The following is a 22,730-nucleotide window of genomic DNA, read 5'->3' as shown; positions in this document are numbered from 1 at the left end:
AGGCCTACAGCCAGCTGATATTCGACAAAGGAGCCAAAGACATACAATGGAAGAAACACAGCCTCTTCAACCGCTGGTGCTGGGAAAACTGGGCAGCCACATGCAGAAAACTAAAAGTGGACCCCAGCCTATCACCATGCACCAACATCAACTCAAAATGGATTAAAGACCTTAACATTAAACCTGAATCTCTGAAACTACTGCAGGACAGAGTAGGAGAGACACTTGAACTAATAGGCACAGGAAGGAACTTCCTGAACAGAGTCCCAGGGTCACAACAAATTGGAGAGAGACTCGACAAATGGGACTACCTTAAAATAAAAAGCTTCTGCACAGATAAAGCTATCGCAACCAAGCTAGAAAGACAACCAACTAATTGGGAAAAAATATTTACCAGCAATATATCAGACAAGGGGTTAACATCCTGTATATACAGGGAACTCAAGAAACTAATCCCTCCCAAACCCAACACACCAATTACTAAATGGGCAAGGGAACTAAAGAGGGACTTCTCAAATGAAGAAATAAAAATGGCAAAGAAACACATGAGGAAATGTTCATCATCCCTGGTGGTGAAGGAAATGCAAATAAAGACAACCCTGAGATACCACCTTACCCCAGTCAGAATGTCCCACATCCACAAATCAGCCAACGACAAATGCTGGAGGGGATGTGGAGAACGAGGAACGCTATTACACTGCTGGTGGGAATGTACACTCATACAACCACTTTGGAAAGCAGTCTGGAGGGTCCTTAGAAAGCTAAAGATTGACCTCCCTTACGACCCAGTCATACCACTTCTAGGCATCTACCCTGAACAACAGGAACCAATATACAAGGACACGTGCACCTCCATGTTTATTGCAGCACTGTTCGCAATAGCTAGGATATGGAAACAACCTAGATGCCCCACCACAGATGAATGGATCCAAAAATTGTGGTATCTATACACAATGGAATATTATGCAGCCATTAGAAATGACAAAATAATGGCATTTGCAGGGAAATGGATGGAGCTAGAAGGAATCATGTTGAGCGAGGTAAGCCAAGAACGAAGAGACAAACAGTACATGGTCTCCCTGATAAGTGGATGATGAATCCAAAATGTTAGGTGATATGACAAAACTAACAGGACTTAAGAAACAAAGAACTCCCACTCATCTGGTTGAACCACTACTAAATATCCCCATGCTGCTGATCACATATATGGTATATAACATATGAGCACCGTTATATATTACAGACTGTGATAGACAATTTGCTCCAGGAAAGTTAGAATGAACTTGTGACTTTAAATGAGCATCATTATTCCACAATACTGTGAATTTCCGGAAATTAAGTAATCACTTAATCACGATCAAAAAAAAAAAAAAAAAAAAAAGAACCTTGGGGAAGGGAGGGAGGGAGGGGATGGTAGGGGGAAAACAATGGAGGGGGTAACAATGTTCAAGAGGAAGTGGAAGTGTACTCATTACCTCACTCATGTAACTGTAACCCTCTGTATAGTATCTCTACAATAAAAAAAATTAAAAAAAAAAATAAATTCACAGTCATAGCAAAAAAAAAAAAAAAAAAAAAAGATGATGTTAAGTGAAATGAACCCCAAGATAAGGACACAGTGGGTTTTTTTCTTTCTTGCTATTGTTTTTTTTTTAACATATTCAAAATGTACTATGTGATTTTTTTTCTCTTGTATGTTCTTCCCCCGGTATAACCCCTGTTTTCATTGTATTTGATGTTGTCAGTGCCCTGCATCTTGTATATACATTTTCTAACTTGGGGAGGGGAAGGGAAATAACAAAATGCTGAAATAAGGATACAGGTTGACCCATTGTAATAATGAGATGTACAAGACACTATGTTGAAAACAAACTTTACAACTTGGCAGGGGAGGGAGGAATTGGGGAGGTGGGGAGGGAAGGAATGGTAGAGAAAAAACAAAGGAGGAGGTAACAATGTTCCATAGGAAATGTATGCATTACCTTACTCATGTAACTGTAACCCCTCTGTACAGTATTTTTACAATAAAAAACATAAAAAAAGAAAAAATATTGGCCTTGGCTGTTTATGCTAGAAGTGATTAATACTTACATGTTGTAATTAATTTAAAAATTTATGGAAACTTCACAGTGTTTATATGTATATGTGTGTGTGCACACATGTGTGTGTGCACATGCACATGCACACACCAATCTTGGGACTTAAACTCAGGGCTAGGCACTGCCGCTGAGCTGTTTTTTGCCAAAGGCTAGTGCTCTACCTAGTGAGCTCCACTTTTTTTTTTTTCTAGTTAATTGGCGACAAGATTGGCTGATATCCTCAGATATCAGCCTCCTGAGTAAGTAACTAAGATTACAGGCAGGCAGGAACCTTCAGCACCTAGCCCTCACATTATTTTAAGTGACCTAATTTCATTACAAAACTTACCTCGCCAAGGCAAAAGCATCATCAATAAGACTTGCACGGTCAGCAGAGGAAAAGTCCTGGGGAGAGACAGAAGCACAGGTTCTTAAAAACTTTTTTTGTTCTTTTTATTATCCTGCTTTCCAGCTTGCTTTGCTCGGGGCCTAGCACACAATAAATCCTTAATGAAAGACCCTTGAGTGAAGGGTTAGTGTTATATCCATGAGCAGAAAAGTTAGATTCTACTTCTCAATCTCTTCGTAAACTTCATTCTTTGGACATCCCTCAATCCCACAGGCTCCCTGTTTGCGCATAACACAAACAAGACCAAGATAAACACTGTCTTCCTCAGAGAGCCTCTCCCTTCTGTTTCTCTCCCCATCCCCTTCCTCTGAGGTGATCACACAGTTACAGAATTCTCCCTCTCTCTCCCCATCACATCTAATCTCCATTAAACTGAACTCTCTCAATAGCTAGCTAGCTAGCTAGCTAACTAGATAGATAGATCTATATAGATTGATCTATCTATATCTATCTCTATATCTATCTATCTATCTATCTATCTATCTATCTATATATATATATATATATATATATATAGAGAGAGAGAGAGAGAGAGAGAGAGAGAGAGAGAGAGAGAGAGAGAGAGATTTAGTCGGTCTTGGGTCTTGAACTCTGGGCCTGGGCAGAGTTCTCTGAGCTCTTCAGCTCAAGGCAAGTGCTATACCACTTAAGCTGCAGCACCACTTCTAGTTTTCTGGTGGTTAATTGGAGATGAGTCTCATGGACTTTCCTGCCCAAGCTGGCTTTGAACCACAATCCTCAAATCTCAGCCTCCTTAGTAGCTAGGATTACAGGCGTGAGCCATCAGCACCCGGCTGAACTTTCCTTTTAAGCCACCAAGATCACCTGAGACAAATCTCTCTTCTTCAATAGCTCTTTCCTACTTCCTCTCCCTACCCAGCCTCTGCCTGCTTGTTGTCCAGTTCTAAGCCACTCTCCTCAGAAAGTATAGATTGGGGGCTATATGGAAGCTCTTCGGTGGTTCACTTTTACCATGCCATCTAAGACACTTGCTGACCTGACTCCAAGCCCCTGTCAGATCATCTCCAGCTCAGATGGCTTTGCTCATCACCTCTTTCCTTCTCCTCCTCTATTGGTTTTGCTGCTTGCAAGGCCTTCATTTTCTGTTGCTGATGCTTTCTTGAACTGGGGTGGGGGGTGGTCAGGAGAGGAGAGTGCCAATTTTCAAAATGTAGCAAAAAGATCATCTCCTAGTCAAACATAGGCATACATGCCTGTAATCCCAGCTACTTAGGCTAAGGCAAGAGCATTGAAACTTCATAATCATCCAGGGCCATTTAGTAAGACCCTGTCTTAAAAAAAATAAAATATAACAAAAAATAATAAAGGCTGAGGGCATAGTTCAGCATAGAGTGCTTGATTAGAATATGCTAAGTCCTAGGTGCAATTCCCAACACCATAAGTAAATAAACACAAAAACAAATGTAAAAGTCACCTCCTCAGCTAAACCTTCCTAGATATTCCTTTGGAGAGTGACTTGTTCTCATATTTAAAAAAAGACTCTCAAAGTGTATTGAAAAAAAATTAATACCATCCTCTTAGCACAAAAAATAAAACAACACAACCAATGTTGTCTCGTACCTTGTGGTTTAAAGAAAGCTCTGTTGCTATCCGGAACCAAGTTTCTCCTTCATAATTTACACGATAAAACCCAATATGATCTGGGTTTATTTTGAGAAGAGCATTTCCACCAGGATTAGGAGAGTTCAAAGTGATTCCTGCGGTAGTAAATAAACACTAATGAGAAACATGTTTGCATATACTGTAAACACAGAGAAATTAGACCCAGAGGGGCGAGAAAGAAAAGAAAAGAAAAAGGAATATTAGCTCAAGGAGTCAAGTTTGATTTGGATCCAAAGCCCAAAGCCTAATTCTTATTTAGTTGCCTAACTTTAGAATGTCACTGGAGTGACTAAGCTGAAAAAGAAATAAGTAATGTCAACAAACATCCTGTCATTTGTGACTTATACCTCTTACTAGCAGAAGCTTGTCAAATGAACGGAATAATTCTATGCCAGCCAATCCTTCAATAAAAGGAAATAGTGCTCAAAGACAGCAAAGTCCAGGCCTCACATTCCTAATCATAATAGATTAATTACATAATGAATATTCACCGGGGCAGCCAGAGGAAGGGATAAAAGCGCAAACATTTGAAAGACTATTTTGTTTATGAAAATCAACATTGAAGTTGATGGAGATGGCTGTAACTAAGCAGAATAATGATTTGGGAGTCAGCAATGCTTTGAAAATGTGAAGAAGACCTACAAGACAATTGGAATCCACAGCAACTTTATTTCTAATCCATTCCCTATTTGCTATTATATTTGTCTTTGAATGTAAGGTCTTCTGCTTCCTTATTTCAATGGACAATGGTAATGCTTTGCTGCACCAATAGATTTAGCAAATTCACTTCTTTTTTAAGCAGCCCTCCATATTTACATAGGACTGTACTATGCACAGACACCCAACACAGAAGGAACAGAGCCTTATGTTTAAGTAACACATACACACACTTCAAATCAAAGTTGTTCTCTGGCATGAGCAGTTGTTTGTGAGCATTGCTTCTATACTTTCCAGGTTTTTGTTTGTTTGTTTCTACGGACCATACACAGTTTACATGGTGATGTACAAACACTTGGTATAGTTGAGGAATTTCAAATAGTTGAATGTCATAACAATGGAAAGGAGACAGGAAATAGGAACGGACACCAAAACTGAAGACCAGAGCTTCAATGAGAAGAGAAGTAGGAAGAAAGCTCTGCAGGGTTTTTAAGTATTTTGAGACAGGATATTGCTCCACCGTCCAGGTTAGCCTTGAACTCATGATCTTCCTGTCTCTGTCTCTCAAGTGCTAGAATTGCAAGCATATGCCATCACATCTGATGGCATGCCTGATAGAGATTTTTTTTGGGGGGGGTCAATTGTGGGGCTTGAACTCAGGGCCTGAGCACTGTCTCTGAGCTCTTTTGCTCAATCTACTGCTCTACCACTTTGAGCCACAGTGTCACTTCTGGGTGTTTTTTTTCTTTTCTTTCTTTTTTTTATGTGTGTGTGGGGGGTGGTTAATTAGAGATAAGAGTCTCATGAACTTTCCTGCCTGGACTGGCTTCAAAGGACAATTCTTAGATCTCAGCATCCCGAATAGCTAGGATTACAGGCGTGAGCCGCCAGCACCCAGCTAGAAGAAAAATAAAAAATAAAAATAAAAAGCAGGGAAGTAGCAAGCACTTCAGAGGAGATTCAAGTGACAAGATAATGAATTTAGAATCCATTGTAATCATCTAAGGCAAGAAAGAGTGAGGGCATACACTGTGGGGCAGGTGATAAAAGCAGAAAGGAATTGATGTAGTCAAGAGATAGCTGTATTACAGGTAAAATCAACACAGCCCTTCTCCCAACTTGATGGGGACATTTAGAGGAGAGAAAAGAGCCTTGCACGATAGGATGAATAATGGTGTTGTTATTAGGGAACAGAAGAAGGTAAGTCAGTTTGGGGGTGGGGAGGATGATTTAAATTTGGGAAGTGTTCACAAGGTCTGGAAGATATCCAGGACACAGTAGTTTTGTTTTATTATTTTTTTAAATATAATCTATGAGTACACTCTTCAACCAGACAATACGTTTCCTCAGGAACTTTCAGAGTAGGTACTTGACAAATTATAAACCCTTACTTCACTTGTGCCATAGTAATCTTTTTTGGGGGGAGGGGTCATTCTCCTATGGATAAGTTATTGAAAGGAAGCTAATCTTTTGGCAACCTTAACACTTCGAATGTTTGCATCAGGAGGAGAGTCTCTCGCTAAGCATAAAGCCATACGTGATGGAAGAAAGAACATCAACTTTTGTGTCTGACAGACTGAGGATAAAATCCTTTCCCTGTGGCCAACTGGCTGTGTCACCTGAGCTAAATCACTTGACCTTTCTTGTGTCCCTGTTCACCAGGAGGAACACCAGGGATTAAAAAAATCCCTCTCGGGGCTGTTGTCAAGATTAAAGAAGATCATATAGATAAAGTATTGGTCAGCTCGTTACAAGCTCTGTGCTCCACAGATGGTGGCTGTCCTCATGATTATGAAAGGGACGAGGCTGCCAGTACTAGAAATAGCCAGGCAAACATAAATAGCATGAAGAAGTTCCTGGCAATCTACCCAAACACTGTAGTATTTTAGGGGTGCTTTATATATGCCCAGTTAAGCCTGTCTAGGGTTACTGTGATTTTTCTCACTTTATAGACAAGGAAGTGGAGATCCAGGAAGTCAGTAGTTAAGGACTTCCCAAGTTCACACTACCCAACAGCTGGCAGCAGCCACGTACTGTGGAGTTGTTGAGTTCTATAAAGAAGTCGGACTGAACTATTGATGCCTGTTCTTAGCAGCACATAGTCGGAAGGCTGCATGTTTCATTTCCATTTTTTTTCTGATTATAACCCTGGCATGTGTTCTTTATGGGATACTTAAAAAATACAAAAAAAGAGTATACAGTATATTATTTTTAAAAAAATACCTGCTGGGCACCGGTGGCTCACACCTGTAATCTTAACTATTCAGGCAGCTGAGATCTAAGGGCTCTGGTTCAAAGCCAGACCAAGCAAACAAATATGAGAGACTGTCATCTCCAATTAAGCAGCAAAAAAGCAGAAGTGACAGAGTACCTTTCTTGAACAAAAATAAGCAAGAGCCTGAGGCTATGATTTCAAGCCCTGGTACTGGCACACCCCCACAAAAATATATGGGCAAAAGCAATAGATGTATTGCTAGGCCTGGTCCCTTTTTTTTTTGCCTGTTCTCTCTGCCCAGATACAAAAGTTTCATGAAGAATTTCAAACATCCCAGCAGGTAATAGAAACACAAGAAGAAAGAAAATGGAGCTTCTGAGTTCTGAGCTGGTAGACAGCCACCCAGGAGAGATGGTCTGTCAGGGAATACCTCCTTTGGGCCGATGCACAAACAAACAAGAAGCTTTTATTGCATGGAGCCACTATTGATAGTTTCTAAATACGATAATTAGGCTCACCTGGATAATATTATCAGACTATCACAGACTGATGACATCTTTAAAATAATTGATCTCCCTTAACTCTCCCCTAATCCTTACTAAGTAAACTTTCTTTGTGGGAAGAGTTACCTAATTAGCTGGCCATGAGTACGCTAGTTCACCACGCCAGTGTATTTTATCTGGGTAAATGAACAAATTAGCATTCTTGGTTAATCTCTTGTATGTTTGGTTTAGATGAATAAATCTCCCAAAGACCTGGTTAACCGGGGCTGAACTGATGAACAAGACTTCTGAACCAGAAAAACCGAATCCATAATCACTCAATCAAAGTCCACACATTCCACAAAGCCAAGCTTGCAAGCTGGAAGAAAGTCCTTTTCTATACAAACACCTTTTGAGAATGCATGTTCAGTTATACCTATTATATTTTCAGCAAACTCAGTCTCTGAGACAGTCAGAATTTGGTGATCTAAATTCTCCACAGTTTGGAAAGAAGAGTTATAAAAAGTTATCCCAAAGCCTCTACCCCACCTTAGAATTTCTCCTTACTGTTATATATAAGAATATCCGTTGTAAATACTGGGTTTTCACTAGACTGATTACCTAATTACTAAATAATAATCTTCAATTTTTCTAAGTGTTATGAAGCAGCAAAAGAAGGGCAAAAATGTGATATACTACTACATGAGGATCTATTGAAAATAGCCAAAGAGTACCTGATACCAAAGTTGGAGACATGCCTAAAATATACACAGGAAACCGTTTGGGGCAAATGAGCCTCCATTAAGCAAAGATTCTTAGGATATATATCCCCATTTATTGATCACAGAGGACAAGGGATATGACATGGCTTATAACTTACTTGAAAAAGAGAGAGTACATTAAGCTTCAACAAAATGCTTTGTTTGAAACATAATATAAGTTCAGGTACTGGGGGTGCACACCTACTATCCCAGCTACTCAAGAGGCTGAGATCTAAGAATTGTGGTTCAAAGACAACCCAGACAGTAAAGTCTGTGAGACTCTTATCTCCAATAAGCCAGCAAAAAGCTGCAAGTAGGAGTGTGGCTCAAGTGGTAGAGCACCAGCCTTGAGCAAAAAAGAGCATCTTGGCCCTGAGTTCAAGCCCTAGTAGCAGCACACACACACACACACACACATACACACACACACACACACCAAAAACAAACAAATAAAAGTATATAAAGTAAAAACACTAGGAATTAAGAGTCAGTGAGGCTCACTGCATAAACCATATTATAGAAAAAGTAATTAGAATGATTTAGCTTGTCATAAATTCTCAGTGAGCAATAATAGGAATAGCAAGGCTGGAGAAATAGATTTGGGAAGGAATAAATTCATTTTAAAAGAGACATCTAAGCCAGCAGCTGGTGGTTCACACCTATACTACTCAGGAGGCTGAGATGTGAAGATGGTGTTTTGAAGCCAGCCTGGGCAAGAAAGTCTATGAGACTTTTATCTCCACACACACACACAAAAAGCCAAAAGTGGAGCTGTGGCTCAAGAGGTAGAGCACTAGCCTTGAGCAAAAAAAGGTTAGGGACAGTGCCCAGGCCCTGAGTTCAAGCCTCAGGCCTAGCACCCCTATGAGAGAGAGAGAGAGAGAGAGAGAGAGAGAGAGAGAGAGAGAGAGAGAGATTTAAAAGATGTTATTAGTAACTAGAGTCTAAAATCAGAGTTTGTAGGATATATTGGAATAGCCAGAAAACAAAGTTTCCCTTCCTCTTTCAGTGTTAGAAACTGCATGTTAATTTCTTACCTAAGGCTTCAAAGATCATGTACATTATGAAAGTAAAGGGAAGACTGGGGAGGGGCAGTCTCTCTATTGCCTGTTGAAAGCAGCTCAGAGCAGGGAGGCGGGGCTGGTAACAAGAGCTGGTTGCCCATTCTGTACCCTCAGGACGTGTTTGTCATCTGCGCTCTGAACTGAGAACTGAAGACGGCCTCGGACAGGAAACAGGAACTTATTGCATTGCCTAAAAATGGAGCAGGCACTTTGAAGTAGGAGAGAGGCAGCTAGTTTTCTTCTGGCTGGAAGACCAGTCATGATCCTAAATTTCAGATAAGGGCAGTTGGTCCTCATAGCTCATCATAGCTCTGGGAACATCTAAGCCTCTTTCTTTATCCATTTGTTCACTCATTCACTCAACAAAACAATGAGGTGTCTGCAGAGATATAGAAAAGCAACAGCAGCCACAAATAAGCTCCATTTTCTCAAGAATTATTCCACAAGGAGGAGAGACACCAGTCCACAGTGATTGCCAAAAAAAAATTGTGTTAAATATATTGTCAGCAGGAAAGCAAAGAGCAGGAGAGTTCTATCTATTCTCACTTCCGAGGTACACCCTGTATACAGCACTAGCTTTCTGTATACCTACTTAGACTTCATCATCAGCTGGTGAGCCCACATCTGGGCTAGTACTTGTCCCATGAGTTCCCTTCACCTTTCTGTATTGGCCTGCTGACTCAGCAACACATGACAAGACAATTGTCTACCCAAAAACAACGCTGTCATTCTCTTCCCTGTGAAATATCCCAAAACCTACCTCTGTATCTGGCATGTAAGTTAGTTGTGATAAATGCTTGTTTGAAGGAAGGAACTAAGGATTAAATTCATATTCCAAGTATCTTACTTAAAAAGTACATCATACATACCAGGACAATATTTATTACAAACTCTCGAAACTCACTTACGGAAGCACTTGAGTAAGGCTTAGTCATCTGGAAAATGTGCTTGTGTGGGGTTGCCATTCCAGGAACATGCTGGGTAAATTGCGTTAGGGTGGACGGATGGATGATGCATGCGTTTACATTTATAAACAGTAAATCAAGTTTCTGCCAAGACCTCCTTCAACTTTCAGTTAAACATGGGGACAAACAGGGAAAATACATGGTCATCACAGCTCTTCAAATCTCTGAATGAAATCCTAACCTTCTTACTATGCCTTTTACTAGTGCTGGCACACCTTTTTAAGTGTCTTTTTTAATCTGTCTTCTCCATTTTCTTTTGCCAAATGTCCTACAAGTAAGCAAATGATTAGAAGGGAAATCTTAAAAGATAAGAGATTGATATTCAAACACAGCATAAACTTATATGTGAATGCTAAGACAAAATGACTTTGGTCTGGGATTTCTGAAAAAAAATAGGATAATTGCTAACTACAATGTTATAAGAATTGTTAGCATAAATGATGAAGAGGAAATTTTATTATAATACTTCTCCTTGTTAAGAAGGACCCTGAGAGAGGACTCTTATCTTTGTAGTAGCACAGCTGAGAAAGTGTGTTGCAAAACTGAAAATCACTAAAGGTTTTCTAATGGAATTTACAAAGAAAAGAAAGACCAGCAGCATGAAAACCTCCTGTGAACAGAATAACGCTTGGACACAGATGATTCTAGCAGCATTTTGCATGGTTAGAACAACCAAGAAGCTACCAACTGGTACTTAAAGTATGATGTGTCCATAAACTAAAATACAATTTGGCACTAAAAAGGATAAAACTGGGCTGGGAAGGTGGCTCAGTGGTAGAGTGCTTGCCTAGCATACATGAGGCCCTGGGTTCAATTCCTCGGCACCACATAAGCAGAAAAAGACGGAAGTGGCACTGTGCTCAAATGGTAGAGATCTAGCCTTGAGCTGAAGAGCTGAGGGACAGCGCCCAGGCCCAGAGTTCAAGCCCCATGACAAAAAAAAAAGGTGAAATACTAATACTATAGCATCCAGGAGGCTTGAAAACATCAAGCTAATTGAAAAAAAAAAGGCAGCCACAAAATACCATACTATAGAGACTTAGCTTAGTTTAGTGGTTTTTCTGGGGCTGGGAATATGGGAGGACAGAAAGGTGCTAGTTTACTGGCTGTCTTAAAGTAACCCTGACTATTCTTTACCTAATGTTTCTATGGTAGCACTGAGGTTTGAAGTCAGGGCCTCATACTCCCTATCTTATTTGCACTGGATATTTGGAGCTAGGATCTTCTTTTTGCCCAGGCCCACACCTGGATTATGATCCCCCTATTTCATGCTTCCCTTTGCACCAGGGATGATGACTCCTGCCTGGCTTCTTCACTTGAGATGGGGGTCTCCTAAACTTCTGTCTTTTGGCCTGGGCTAGACTACAGTGGTGAGGTTCCCAAGCTCAGCTTCCTACCTAGTTGGGAAGCTATGGGTTGAGAAAGGGGTGCACACTCTCGGAGAAGACGAAGACACTGGACCGTGTTGATGACTGCACATACCTCTGAATATGATTTAAAAACACAAACCAGCACCGGGTTGTCCATTTTCAACAGGTACATTGTAAGACTGAGGGTGTAGCTCAGCGATAGACAAGTGCTAGGTATGCACAAAGGCCTGGACTTTCTTCCCACCCTGGCAAGATTAAACTAACAGACTATATGGTATGTGGATTTGAACTCAATGAAGCTGCCTTGCTAAAAGTAGTCAGGCAGGGTCAAGGTGAATGCAGACATAATTGCTGTTTTAGAATATTCTTTAGAGACAAGAAGACATGTAGCCTCGAGGAGCAAGAGGAAAAAGTCTACACCAGACATTATCCTAGATCAAGCCCTCATGGGATGAAGAGAAGAAGAGACTTGCTTGTTTTCAATAAAGAAATGTTCTGAGACACAAAGCAAGCCCAAAGGAAAAAGTATAAAACAAGATTTGTCTGTGATTGGTGCTAAAACCTACCTCATGGGTTACTTCTTTACAACAATTTGGGGGTTTGGGATCCTGTCTCCTAGTTTTTATGTAGCTCTACTTTTTTTTTAAAGTAAGAAAATGGAAAATGAGTGAAGACCATGATGGTCCTAATTCAATGAAAAGCATTTTTAAATCGCAGACTGTGTCACATAATATATTAAGAAACTCAATGGCTTACATATCTGATATATAGCAAAGCAAACAAAGGAAGAAAGAATGAGTGAGAGGAAGAAAGGAAGAAGGAAAAAGAGAAAGAAGAAGGAAGGAGGAAAAAGAAAGAAAGAATTATTGATCTCCCAAGAACTGAGCATATAAAGCTGTGGAAAATCATTAAAATGGATAGCTCAAGTTAGGAAAAAATTTTCATAAAGATTTGGAATCATCTATAAATTTAAAAGTCTCTTTTCACTGAAATTTATGTAAGTTCTTGCTTTATCATTGTTTTTCATTTGTTCTTATATTAGTTTAATGAAGTGCATCAATTCAGAGAAGAAATAAACCATTAGCAATATTTACCTCCTTTTTCTGACCTATTGTAGACTACAATACTTGATACATTATTTTCGGTCCATTTAACTGGAATATTCCATGTGTAACTAAAAGTTTTAAAAAAAGAAAAATTTAACTTCATTACTCAAAGAAAAAGAAGAAATCACAAGTAAAAATCAAGCAGATAAATATATTTTCCTACCCATTGTGTAGTACACAATCCATAATTAACACAAAGCCCTTTCATGATGAAAATAGTGACCTAATTGTTCACAACTTTTATAAACCAATAATATGTAGAACTTTGCATCAAAACTGCAAGATTATTCAATTAAATGCTTTGAGGCTTTGGAACAAGGCTTTTTGCAGAATAACCTGCAAAGTATAACACATTGTACCAGAACATTGAACATTTCATACACACACACACACACACACACACACACACACACACACACACACCACTTTCATGCATTATTGTTTCTGTCAAGGAATACATAACTTTGTAAGTGGTCAGAAGACAGTTCCATCATCATGTGAAGAAAATATGTTTTCATCATGAGAATGCATGTGTTAGAAGGGTAATAAACTTATCATTAGGTAAGTTTATTTCTGGGATTCTAGGTGTAATCATTAGCTATTTACTATTTTCTAGTATCAGGGGAAACCTTGTTTTCTTTGTTGTTGTCGTTGTTGTTGTTTTGTCTGTTATGGGGTTTGAACTCAGGGTCTGGGTTCTGTTTCTGAGTTCGTCTGCTCTCCCACTTTGAGCCACAGTGCCACTTCCAGTTTTCTGGTGGTTAACTGGATATAAGAGTCTCATGGACTTTCTTGCCCAGGCTGGCTTTGAACCAAGATCCTCAGATCTCAGCCTCCTGAGTAGCTAGCATTATATGTGTGACCCACCAGCACCCAGCTCTTACTTGGTATTTTGATATATATTTAACTTTTTAGTGTTCAGGTCTCAAAAAGAAATCTTAAATGTCTGTTTTCACTTCAGCTCAGATCAGAAAACACAGTATGTATAGAAAGAAGATAAACCTCTATGATAAATTTACTTCTAGGTGTCCTATTATTTATTTATTTATTCATTCATTCATTCATTCATTTCAATACTAGGGTTTGAACCCAGGCCCTCAATCTTGCTAGGCTGGTATCATACCTCTAATCCTGGTTCTATTAATTTCTGACAATTTGTAGAGCCCTTTTGCTCTTTGTCTCCTGCTCTAGGGCATTGTGCCTTGGTTAATGGAATAACAGTTCATAAATTTCTTTTCTGGTTCCTTAACTATGTTTCTTATAGAGCCTGAGCTTCCTTTATTTGTTTGCTCACATGGGACTTGATGTTTGATAGTCTTTTTTATGGGTCTAGGATCTTTCATTGTCCATTCATATTTAAGGGAGGAAAACCACTAAGTTGGTTATTCTTCTTTGATGTGTGTGTGTGTGTGTGTGTGTGTGTGTGTGTGTGTGTGTGTGTGTGTGTGTGTGTGCGTGCCAGTACTTAGACTAGAATTCAGGGAACTGAGGCTGGTCAGGGCTGAAATGCTACCACTGGAGCCAAAACTACACATTCAGCTTTTTCCTGGTAAGCTGGAGATAAGAGTCTCTCAGACTTGTCTGCTCAGGCTGGCTTTGAATCTAGGATTACAAGTGTAAACCACCAGCACCTGACTGAGTTGCTTGCTCTTGGTGGCTGGTAATCTCTGTACTACTTCAGAAGGAGATCTGGTTTTTGAAACAGTCTTTGCAAGAGGCATTACATATCCTGCAGATTACACAACAGAAAAGACTTTGCTTTGAGAATCCTAGACCTCACTGACTCTGTTTACTAGATTTTTGCATCTCTGGATCTTTCTATTCTTCACCATAACCTATAGCCTGCTTAAGAAGAAAAGACCTCTTATTATTATGTGCCTATATACCTTCTTCACCAAGTCTCTTAAGCTTTTCTTCCAGGATTTCCTAGTAGGTACCATTCCACCCACTTATATTCTTTAACAGAATGTTTGTCTGTTTTACTGTGCCAGTACTGGGGCTTGAACTCACAGCCTAAGTGCTATCTTTCGGCTTTCTCTCACAAGACTACCACTTAAGCCACAGCTCCACTTCTAGATTTTTGGTGATTAACTGGAGATAATAGTTTCAATGGATTTTCCTGCCTACTCTGGCTTTGAACCATGATCCTCAGATCCCAGCTTCTTGACTAGCAAAGATTACAGGCCTGAGCCATCAGCACTTGACAGGTTTTTGTTTGTTGTTGTTGTTGTTTTCAGTGCTTCCATTCCTCTTATCTCGGACACATGGGAACACTGGACATAGATAGACGTGTTTAGCCCAGCATTTTGAATTGGAGAGCCCTTAGCTGGTTTTGAACCCTTTTGTTCCTTAAAGGCACAGTGTCTTTATTTTACCATCCATCAACCATACACTCAAGAGCAGGAGCCAAGCAAATGACCATGATTCCTGCCAGACCTCTGCTTTCCTTTTGAGCTGTGTGGTCGAGGCTTACCCGAGGGCAGAGGGTGGTTGTGAAGGATCAGCGTGGGAGTCGAGCAGAAAGCGCTTTTGAGAGATGTCTCTCAGGTTATTCACGTTGAGCACAGGGTACCCCATCTGGCTGGTCCACGTGTCCATGACTTCTTTCACCGGGAGATTACTCGCCTGAGATGGAAAGAAAAAGTAGATGAGTTCATTTCTACATATGAACAAATAGAAAGGATAGAATAATCAGCACAGGCAGTGATTGGGTAACTGTTGGAAAAGTAAGCCAAAAAGAACCTTGGAGGAATATACTTTGCCATACCTCTTCAAGCGATTCCCAAAAGTCTGAAGTTTTTGCATTCTTGAAGTGGAATTTTTTCAGGTACATCTAGAGGCGAAAGACAGCCGAAGCTTTAGAAGACAGCATTAGTTTCTCACACTTCTATAACATGAACTAAACACTTTGCATAACTGTCCCAGTTCTGCCCCAATGGCACAAAGCCGACCACAGAAAGCACACTAATACATGAACTGCCTTCCAATGAAAGATCACTTAGTGGCTATTTTAACCCTATCTCATTTTCGTGTCATGCCGTATTTTCTTTTCTTTTCAATCATTTTATTTGAATCTTTTTTTTTAAGCTGTTTATTTTATTTATTTACTTATGTTGCTTGAATTGGGGTTTGAACTCAGGGCCTCATATTCTTGCTTAGCTTTTTCTCTCAAGGAAGGTGCTCTACCACTTGAGCCACAGCTCCATCCACTTCCAGCTGGTGATCAGTGTCTCATGGACTTTCCTACTCCTCCTGGCTTTGAACTTCAATCCTCAGATCTCAGCCTCCTGAGTGACTAGGTTATAGGCCTCAGCTGCAGTAATTTTAAAACATAAAAACTCATTTTACTATATGAACTTGAAAGAAAATAGACCACAGGCTGTGTTTGGCCTATTTGTCTGTGATGTAAGGAAATATACAATGTTTTAAATAGCACTAATGATAAATAGTGGTGAATAACCTGAAAAAAATTATTTACTTTATAGACTAGGTCTTCACTTAATCTCTTCTAAATAACAATGAATCTCTTCTGGAATGTGATTTAAAAAAAAATAGAAGGTATCCCCTATGGCAGACTGTTCATTAACCCTCTGTATACATGAGGTTTTAGATACTGTGTGATACATATACCAAGAGAAAAAAAAAAAACCCACTAATCTCCTCATTGTGTAGTGGAGTTCCTGCTTTATCTTTCCTATTACTTTCTAATTGTCTTCTGTAAAGCCCAGAAGTCTTAGCTAGAAATGAAACCTTTATTAGCGTTCTTAATAGTTGACGTTAGTAGTAGTAGTAGTAGTAGTAATGCCAGTCCTAGGGCTTGAACTCTGAACCTGGTCACTATCCCTGAGCTTTTGTACTCAAGGCTAACGCACTTAGTACCACTTGAGCCATAGCTCTATTTTCAGCTCTTTTTGCAGTTTATTGCAGATAAGAGTCTCATGGACTTTCTTGCCCGGGCTGGCTTCCAACCACACTCAGTCTCCTGAGTAGGTATGATTATAGGCCTGAGCCACTGGAACCCAGCAATAGTTGACTTTATATAAATCATTTCACCTTAAGTTGCCACATTTCTATTTCTAAATCAGATTATCATCTTAATGTTTTTTAATTTCAAGCACAAAGAGAAAAAAAATAGCAGAATTTTAGGAAGACCAGAGGGGGCTGAGAGCCCTTAACCACTACTGTCTTATTTGTGCTTCTGGTTTTCACTTCTGAATATTACCACTAGAGGGCAGGCAAAAGAAGGGAGAACAAGCAATCTATTATTTATTTATTTATTGGTATTGATTCCAGAGTATTGTAATGATCATTCATTGTTATTATAATAATAAAACAATTATATGTTTAGTATAATAATCAAAGTCATAGCTATATACTAACTACTATTTAATAGTATCACTTTTTTGAGGTACTAGAGTTTGAGCCTAGGGCCTTGTGCTTGCTAGGCAAACTCTACCCTTTGAGCCATGCCTCTAGCCCTTTTTGCTTTGGTTTATCTTCAGAGAGGACCTTGCTTTTGCCCAGGGACTAGGTCTGGACCATGGTTTTCCTACCTCCATCTCCCAGGCAACTGGAAATACTGATGTACATGACCACTCCAGCTTGTTTGTTGAGATTTATTTATTTATATTTATTTATTGCCTGGGATGGCCTCAAACTTCCATTCTACCATTTCCACTTCTCATGGAAATGGGATTCTTTTCATGTGCCAGCTATGGAGCTTGTACTCAGGGTCCGGGCATTGTACCTAAGATTTGTTTTGCTCAAGGTTAGTGCTCTACCACTTGAGCAATAGCTCCACTTAAGGCTTTTTTTTTAATGGTTAATTGGAGATAAGAGTCTCATGGACTTTCCTGCCTAGGCTAGGAGCTAGCTGCGAACTGCAGTCTCAGATCTCAGCCTCCAAAGTAGCCAAGATTTATAACCATGCCCACTTTAACTCCTACATTTTTTTTTAATTGAAGAAAGCTACTCTGTCTTAACTATGAAGTTTCTATAAGAAGTCTGAAACTCGATTTCATGTGCAAGGTTTTCCTGGCTCTACCATTTCTATCTTCCTGAGAACACTACTGATCCTGGAGAACAGGAAAGGATGGATGCATGTCTCAATTTCTTTCCTCACACACAACCTGTGGGACTCAGGAGCCATCACTGAAAGATGGGAAAAGCTCAGGGAACATTGGTGAGATGCGGGCTATCTTCACTGATCTGGGAGCTACTGATCTGGCCTATGTTGATCTTGACCTGCTTGCAGATATTAGCAAGTAGTTGAAGATAGAAGATGAAGAAAATAAAAGTGGTGTTTAGTTTCTCCATACATGCATACAATAGCACTATCACGACATAAAAATTAGTAGCTATTCAATTCAGTTCAGTGTTTAGACCATTTTAACTCTTCAGGAAAATTAATTATAGACAAGGTTTTCAAAATTAGTGATTATGTGGATAACAGGTTAAAAGCATTGTGAGTGTGCTACGGAATTATGGCTAGCTGGTAATGTGTTTAAATGTGGTAGTTTGTATTAATAGCAGCCTAAGCTGCTAATACATATACAAAGGTTATCAAAACAATAACTAAACAACAATTTGAGTTTCTCCACAACACTCCTGGTTAATGATAAGTATAGACATGATGTAGACCCTTAACTTGACAAGGAATCACCTTTTATTTCTTGTTATATCATCTACCCCCGAGTAAGAGAAGAGGTGAATTATCTTTAATGAATCGCCTACCTTACCATTTATTAACCACAGAACAGTATAATTTACTTTTAATATCACTCATAGTATAAACCATACCTGACATCCTTTCTGAAATTTCTCTGGTGTCATCCAATCTTCAAGCATTCTCAGGATAGAGGCTCCCTGTGATGGGAAAAGGTAATGCATTAATAAATGTCAATTACCACTTTTGTGACATTTCATGATTGTTCCTTCAAGATGACTCCCTTAGATTATACTGTTGTAAAAATGAGTCTTTTAGTGTGAATATACTGCATGGTACATCTCCTGTACCATTGCTTCTAAGTAACTAGAAGCCAAAGTGAACTTGCTAAAATGATCATTTCATAGACATGAGGTTCAAATCAATTTTGCACTTCCCCAAATGAACCAGCAGGTGGAGCGTTGCTAATAAAAAAGAAGCAGAGTGGGGGGGGGGGGCGGGGAGGGAGGGAAATCAAGTTCTTGGATGAAGAAAAAGTTCAGAAAGTTTAAAAAATCTATCTCCACAGTGGAAAAAATATGTTAAACATAGGGAAGTAGAGCCAGGCGCCGGTGGCTTACACCTGTAATCCTAGCTACTCACAAGGCTGAGATCTGAGGATCACAGTCCAAAGCCAGCCTGGACAGGAAAGTCCATGAGACTCTTATCTCCAATAAAACACCAGAAAACTGGGAGTGGTGCTGTGGCTCAAGCGGTAGAGCACTCGCCTTGAGCTGAAGAGCTCAGAGACAGCATTAAGGCCCAGAGTTCAAGCTCTACAACCAAAACAACAACAACAACAACAAACCATAGGGAAGTAGAATTCCAAGAATTACCTTGTTAATAGTTTAACATAAATTCATACATATAATTAAGGCATAAACGCTCCACAAAAGTAGTTTATTTGGTTTTCTTTCATCTAAAAAATTAGACAATTACCTCTGTTTTCTAACTTCCTTTTATGTGTTATAAGAGTAATACTTAGAGGCACTAGTAATGAAATTTTAAATCAATTTTCAAGTAACTAATCAGAAAAATATTATCTCCCTTCTTAGTAATTTTTACTATCATTTATCAACATATTAGATTATTTTGGGGCCCTCGTAACAAGATTAAAACTTTGGGCAAATTTATTTACTTATGATCTAATACTTTAAGTTTCTAGAATATCTAGGACTCAGAAAAAAAGTGATTCTAACTTTTCTTTTGTAAGATGTTAAAAGAGGTTATCAATAAATTAGAAAATTTTAACAGATAGGTAAAAAGAATCATTGATAATGTGAAAGAAACATTAATAAAAGAATTCTTCAAAGATGCCATAGAAATAATATGACAGGGAAAACCAAAAATATACTATAAACTTCAACTACTAATATTTTCCTTCACTCAAACTAACACTGATGAGCATTTGTCTTAATTATTAAACCATGTATAACTTAAACTCCTTCTAGGCACAACCAAAGATATCCTCAATACTTTTTGTTTATGACAGTAATGGGACTTGAACTCTGAGCCTAGGTAAAGACTAGCACTCTTTTACTTGAGCCACAGCTCCACTTCTGGTTTTCTGGTGGTTAACTGGAGGTAAGAGTCTCATGAGCCAGGCACCGGTGGCTCACACCTGTAATCCTAGCTATTCAAGAGGCTGAGATCTGAGGATCATGGTTCAAAGCCAGCCCAGGCAGGAAAGGCCATGATACTCTTATCTCCAATTAACCACCAGAAAACCAGAAGTGGCGCTGTGGCTCAAGTGGTAGAATGCTAGCCTTGAGCTGAAGAGCTCAGGGACAGCACCCAGGCCCAGAGTTCAAGCCCCACAACAACAACAACAAAAAGAGTCTCACAGACTTTCCTGCCTGAACTGTGTTCAAACCTTGATTCTCAGATCTCAGCTTCTTGAGTAGCTAGGATTATAAGCATGAGCCATTGGGGTCCACCCTACAGTAACTTTTGAGGAACTTAACGTAGAGAGTAAGCTATGAGAAACTGAGGGAGACCAATACTAAACTAGAAGTTAAATTATATTACCTACAGGTACAGAATACTGTATGTCTCAAAGTGAAGTTGTAGGAGATGTTTCAAGAGGGAACAGGGAACATAAAACATATAGATTTTCAGCAATGTTACATAATGTTTTAGTGGTTAAAAATGATTCATTTAGGGCTGGGAAGGTGGTTCAGTGGTAGAGCGCTTGCCTTGCATGCATGAGGCCCTGGGTTCGATTCCTCAGCACCACATAAGCAGAAAAAGCCAGAAGTGGCACTGTAGCTCAAGTGGTAGAGCACTAGCCTTGAGCTGAAGAGCTGAGGGACAGTGCCCAGGCCCAGAGTTCAGACCCCCTGAGGGACCAAAAGAAAAAAAAAGTTTCATTTACAGCAGCTAGTATCATTAAATCTTATATAAAATTTGACTCCAACAGAGTCAAATGTTTATGGGAAACATTAATGGGTTCTACTAGAAGAGCAGAATATAAACTTCATTTATATATAAGGTAGTCCTCATTGATTGCACAGCAGAAACTAAATGTTATTTTCTTCCAAGAATAAAAACAACTTTAAATTGAATGCTTAAAGTTATGTGTGTATGTGTGTATATGTGTGTGCGTGTGTGTTTGTGTGTGTATGTGTGTATATGTGTGTATGTGTGTATTGTGTGTGCACATGTGTGTTTATGCATGTGTGTATGTGTGTTTGTGTGTGTACGTGTGTGTTTGTGCATGTGTGAGTGTGTACGTGTGTGCATGTGTGTGTGTTTGTGTGTTTGTGTGTGTGTGTGCATGTGTATGTGCATGTGTGTTTTGTGTATGTGTGTTTTGTGTATGTGTGTTTTGTGTATGTGCATGTGTATGTGTGTTTTGTGTATGTGTGTTTTGTGTATGTGTGTTTGTGTGTATACATGTATGTTGTGTGTATGTGTTTCTGTGTTTCTGTGTGTTTGTGTGTGCATGTGTGTACGTGTGTGTGTTTGTGCATGTGTGTGTGTACGTGTGTGTGTGTCTGTATGTGTGTGTATGTGTGTGTTTGTGCATGTGTGTATGTGTGTGTGTGTCTGTATGTGTGTGCATGTGTGTATGTGTGTGTGTGTCTGTATGTTTGTGTGTGTGCGTGTGTGTATGTGTTTGTGCGTGTGTGTATGTATGTATGTGTGTACATGTGTGTACGTGTGTGTATGTGTGTATGTGTGTGTGTGTACGTGTGTGTGTACTTGTGTGTGTTTGTGCATATGTGTATGTGTGTGTGTGTGTGTGTGTTTGTGCATGTGTGTATGTGTGTGTACGTGTGTGTGCATGTGTCTGTATGTGTGTGTGTGTTTGTGCGTGTGTGTATGTGTGTGTGTGTGTGTACATATGTGTATGTGTGTACGTATGTGTGTGTACTTGTGTGTGTGTGTTGGTACTGGAACTTGAACTCAGGGCTTCCCGCTCTCACTTGGGGCTTTTTCACTTGAGGATGGTGCTCTACCACTTGAGCCACATCTCCCCTGCTGGGATGGTTAAAGTCTGAATGTTTCATTATCACAAAGAAAACAGTGATAAGCAAAAGTAAAAAGAGAAGGAAAGAAGTTTAAAGTTGAATTCAAACTTCTGTGGCCTCAGGCAGCATTGGTTAATAGTCGTGGAGAGTCACGGGAAGACTCAGCATTCAGAATGAAGTTCTACAATTACCATTCCCAGGCAGTGGGTAGGAGGAAGTCAATAAGCAGAAAGACGCTCAGAGCAAAGCCCTGCTTTCCCTACCTTGCTGTAGGATATCCCATCAAACACAGATGTGATTTCAGCTGGTGTGGTGACCGTGACAACAATGGGATGGGATGACATTAAAGAGTCGTCTTCCTGTACAGGCAATACATCTTCCAATAATACCTGTTCACGCTGAAAAGACAGAATGAGCCAGGATTGTATTTCACAACACAATAGACAATCACCAGTGTGTGTGTGGGGGGGGGGGGGTAAATAGACATGACTCAAATGGTCTATGTTTAAAACATTTATAAAGCAAATGTGAAAGGTTCTGTGTACATTTAAAGCAAATGCCTTTTGTTGTACTCCACATGGATGTCATGCCTTCCTTCTTTCTTCTATTTGTTCCTTGGATGTCTCCGATGACCAGCCATGACCAGCAAGCATTAGTAAAGCACTACTCATACTTGTGGTTTTCAAACTTGTCTCAAATTTTTCAAGGCCTCCTCTCCTCCCTTTCTCACCTCACAGGGCTAATTCTGAGAACTCATCCAGGCCTATTGGTCAAAGGTGATGTTTAATGTTTGTTCCATGTCAATTGGTCATTGGAATTTGGA

At 39.6% G+C, this 22,730-nt stretch overlaps 1 protein-coding gene across 1 annotated transcript in view; it reads right to left on the bottom strand.

Moving 5' to 3' along the window:
* Positions 1-22,730, bottom strand: part of Enpep (glutamyl aminopeptidase) — a 90,691-nt gene that overhangs the window by 31,522 nt on the left and 36,439 nt on the right. Inside the window, exons 7-13 of the mRNA XM_070022462.1 lie at positions 22,171-22,305; positions 18,530-18,595; positions 15,498-15,563; positions 15,204-15,355; positions 12,719-12,798; positions 4,069-4,205; positions 2,428-2,483 (exon numbers count right to left, since the gene is read on the bottom strand). Coding sequence (XP_069878563.1) covers positions 2,428-2,483; positions 4,069-4,205; positions 12,719-12,798; positions 15,204-15,355; positions 15,498-15,563; positions 18,530-18,595; positions 22,171-22,305 — 692 coding nt within the window. The remainder of the gene's footprint in view (positions 1-2,427; positions 2,484-4,068; positions 4,206-12,718; positions 12,799-15,203; positions 15,356-15,497; positions 15,564-18,529; positions 18,596-22,170; positions 22,306-22,730) is intronic.

The sequence above is a fragment of the Dipodomys merriami genome, unplaced genomic scaffold (genome assembly GCF_024711535.1).
Source record: "Dipodomys merriami isolate MVZ:Mamm:240054 unplaced genomic scaffold, mDipMer1.0.p SCAF_15, whole genome shotgun sequence".
Taxonomy (NCBI): domain Eukaryota; kingdom Metazoa; phylum Chordata; class Mammalia; order Rodentia; family Heteromyidae; genus Dipodomys; species Dipodomys merriami.
This window is presented reverse-complemented; position numbering and strand designations above follow the sequence as displayed.